We start from the raw sequence: 3990 nt of genomic DNA on the forward strand, positions 1-3990 counted from the left end.
GATTTTTGGCGATTTTTTTAAAGACGAGCGCACTTTTGACTTTGCGCAGCGATTTAAAGCAAAGCGACTTTCAGACATTTTTACCTGACCAACCAATAGAGCTCGAAAAATAGCGAATGCTCCACTGGATAGAGCAAACTTGACTCTATTAGTGAGGCAAACTCCAATTCAGTGGCGCGTTTTGACCATTTTTGGCGAATTTTTAATCAGGCGCCGCACTTTTGAATTCGCGCGTCACTTTTTTGCAAGCGACCTTCCAGAATTTTTTGCGAGCAAACGAATAAAGCCAGAAAACTACTTGATACGCCACTGGATAGAGGGCACTTGACTCTATTAGGACCGCAAATTTCGATTTATTGGCGATTTTTTAAAAGACGAGCGCACTTCAACTTCGCTCTAATTCAAAGCGATTTTCAAAAATTGTTTGATACGCCACTGGATGAAACGCACTTGACTCTATTAGTGCCACAAACTTCAACTTTTTAGCTTTTTTGAGGATTTTTGGACATTTTTTTTTGAAGTGACTCCAGATTTTTTCTGCACGCTATCCAATAAAGCTGAAAAAATGCTTGTCACTCCAGTGGATAGAGCACAGTTGACTCTATTAATGCCACAAAATACTGGGATTTTTGGCGATCTTTTAATCGGGCGAACGCATTTCTGGCATCGCGCGACACTTTTTTTGCAAAGTGACTTTCGAGACTTTTTAGCCACAAAACCAAACGAGCTAAAAATACGCTTGATACGCCCCTGTATAGAGCGCACTCAGCTCTATTAATGAAGCAAACTACAGTTCGTTGGCGCATTTTGGGGATTTTTGGCTAATTTTTTTATCAAGCGAGCGCACTTTTAACTTTACGCCAAATTCTTTTGCAAAGTGACTTTCAGGAATTTTTTTGCGCGCATTCAATAAAGCTTGTTGCGCCACTGAATAGAGCGCACTTGACTCCATAAGTGAGGCAAACTCCAAGCCAATGGCGGTTTTCGAGGATTTTTGGCGAAGTTTTAATCAGGCGGCGCACTTTTGAGTTCGGGCAACATTTTTTTGCAAAGTGATCTTCAATAATTGTTTGCGAGAAAACCAAAAATGGGAGAAAAATACTTGAGACGCAACTGGATAGAGCGCACTCGACTCTATTAGTGCCAGGAACTGTAGTTTTTTGACGTGTTTTAGGGATTCTTGGCGAAGTTTTTTCGGGCGAGCGCACTTTTCGCTTCGCCCTACAATTGTCTGCAAAGTGACTTTCAATTAATTTTCTGGGCAAACCGATAGAGCTGGAAAATCCCTTAATACGCCACTGGATAGAGCACAAACAACTCTATCGGTGACACGAACTGCAGTTCAGCTTCGATTTTCGGGGATTTTTGGCGATTTTTTGTCGGGCGAGCGCAATTTTGACTTTGCGCTACACTTTTTTGCAAAGTGCCTTTTTTCAATATTTTTTTGCGAGCAAACCAAAAAATTTAGAAAAATGGTTGTGGCGCCACTGAACAGAGTGCACTTGATTATATTGGTGCTGCAAACTAAAATTCAGTGGCGTTTTTTGGGGATTTTTGGCGATTTTTTTATCAAGCGAGCGCACTTTTGCCTTCACGATAAATTCTTTTGCAAATTGACTTTCAGGAATTTTTTGCGACGAAGCCAAATGATCGGGAAAAATGTTTTAAACGCCACTGAATAGGGCGCACTTGACTCTATTAGTGCCGCAAACTCCAATTTAGTGGCGCTTTTTGAGGATTTTTGGCAAATTTTTAATCAGGCGAGCGCAGTTTTACCAACACGCGACACTTGTTTGCCAAGTGACTCAATAATTTTTTGCAAAAAAACCAATGGAGCTACAAACATGCTTGATACGCCCCTGGATAGAGCACATCCAACTCTATCAGTGAGGCAAACTGCAGTTTGTTGGCGCATTTTGGGGATTTTTGGCGAATTTCTATTGACTCTTTTGCAAAGGGACTTTTTAAATTTTTTTGCGAGCAAACCAGTAGAGCTGGAAAAATGCGATAGATAGATAGTAAAACTGGATAGAGCACAACTTTCCCATTGAGCCTCAAACCATTACTGTTCCAATCGCCTGGATGACGTGCACATGGAGTGCAGGAAATGTTCAGTGTTAACTAAAGAGACAATGAATCGAGCGATGCGGCGCAGTCGACTGATTGGTTAGCGGAAAATCAATAAAGCGCAGAAAACAACGCAAAAGCGGGAGCGCAGCCTGCGCTCCGTACTGGTTAAAACGATCTGCGCACCATCAACACAACTACCTGGCCAATCACGATTTAGAGCCGATTGTACAAGTGGCGGGTGCGCGGCGGCCGTTGGGGGGCAACCGAAGGTGGCCGCACCGACCGCCATCCGGGAACGGCGCCACTGCAGCCTGTACAGGGTGAGACAATTGAATTTTCGCCTCAATCACACGGCGGCCCGCCTTATTCGCGACGCAACTCATTTTCCGTCGCGAATAATTGGGGCCACCCTGTACCGAGCGGGCGCACTGCGCACACTCACCGTCATCAGTGGGGATTTTGTGCAGCGAGTCCAGGGAGCCCTTGCGCTGACTGTCGCCCTGGAAAAAACAAGCACAACGGCAACGTGGCATTGAGTCGGTTTACGCTCGGGAAACACTCACCTCCGGCTCGTATCGGACTTTTTTCAGTCCGCCATTGGAGTTCACGTCCAGCACGCTGGCATTGACGTTCTCCACCGAACTGCCACGCCTCAGCCCCAATCGGGCAACGTCGCCGAAGGGCGCAAGCCCCGCCCCATAGGAGTGGCGCGCCGCCTCCGCCCTGGCGCCGCCCTTGAAGTGGGCGGAGTCCATCGAGTTGCGGCTGTTCTGATTGGCTGCGGGCGCTGCGCGCGCACACACGTTCACATTGGTGGCGGACACGCTGAGCGGCCCCCCACTTTTCGCGTCTGCAACCCACCAATCCAGTCAGCCAGTGTTGCCACGGCTCCGCCAAAAACCCAGACTCACCGATATTGGAAACCGAAATTTCGGTTTTGCGGGGCCGCTGCAACATCGCCTCCGTTTCCTGCTTGAAAATCTGAATTCGCCGGGAAAAGTCCGACTGGTCCGTTTTGTAGTTGAACCAGTTCCTGTCGGTTTGCGCGCTCGGTTTGTCGCCGCTCTCCAGCTCCATAACAGTGGTGGGGATGATGGCCTTGGCGCCCATCTCCGATTGGTCGGCGCCGGCGAAGCGCCGCTTCTCATTGGCCGCAAACTCGTCGAAGGTGCGCAGGTGCGTGGGCGTGGTCGGCTCGTCGCGGCTCGCGTCGTGCGTGTGCGTGCGCGACGGTTTGCGCATCACCTTGCGATGCGCAGCCGTAAACAGCGACGACAGCAACGCGCCGTTCTTCTCTTTCTGGTCTTTCAGTGCTGCTGGAAACGCGACCGATTAGCTACCGGCGTCAACCTAACCTGAAAGCCTCATCAAACCTTCGTATTTGCCGATGTTGTTCAACAGCGCCTGATTGTTGACGTCAGAGTCGTCGCCGTGATCGGGAATGGCCAGTTGAACGGTTGGCGGCACTGATTCGTTGTCGCTTTCCGGGAAAAACCACTCAGCCTGCAGCAGCAACCAAAAAAATACAAATTTTTTCCAAAAAAAAAAACAAAAAAACGTACATTTGCAATGAGACTTTCGACGATTTTGCACTGATTGTTCATGTTGGTAACCATGCTTTCCATCGGCTCGCTGTCGGGTCGCACAATCGTCGGCCCGAAAACAATCGCCAAATTTTTCGCCTCCATTCGGTTCAGGTGCGAATTGTCGGCCACACGTTTCAGGTGCAAAACGACGTGTTTCAACGTGTGGTAGTTGTGTTTGGGCAGGTTGCGCACCAGTTTGCGCAGCTCCTCCATCCGACACTTCGGATCCTCGATCTTGTCGGCCTGCAATCCACATTGTCACGTTTTACACGTCAAAAATCGATCAGTTATGACAGACGACACTGACAGTTAACAGATTACAATGACAGTTGAC

The 3990-nt window shown here is 48.2% G+C and overlaps 2 protein-coding genes across 2 annotated transcripts in view; one reads left to right on the forward strand and one right to left on the reverse strand.

Annotated features, from left to right (window-relative positions):
* Window positions 1-3990, forward strand: part of LOC109539319 (rho GTPase-activating protein 21) — a gene marked incomplete in the record, with an annotated part of 91600 nt that overhangs the window by 46610 nt on the left and 41000 nt on the right.
* On the reverse strand, window positions 2521-3899 carry LOC109539318 (rho GTPase-activating protein 21; the record flags this gene model as incomplete). Its single annotated transcript, XM_019906992.2, is given in 5 exon segments — window positions 2521-2570; window positions 2634-2920; window positions 2982-3386; window positions 3444-3573; window positions 3633-3899. Coding segments are annotated over 5 exon segments (1139 nt in total), but the record flags the coding sequence as incomplete, so codon positions are not given.

The sequence above is a fragment of the Dendroctonus ponderosae genome, unplaced genomic scaffold, assembly GCF_020466585.1.
Source record: "Dendroctonus ponderosae isolate FM_Combo_2020 unplaced genomic scaffold, Dpon_F_20191213v2 Dpon_F_20191213_12, whole genome shotgun sequence".
Lineage (NCBI taxonomy): Eukaryota > Metazoa > Arthropoda > Insecta > Coleoptera > Curculionidae > Dendroctonus > Dendroctonus ponderosae.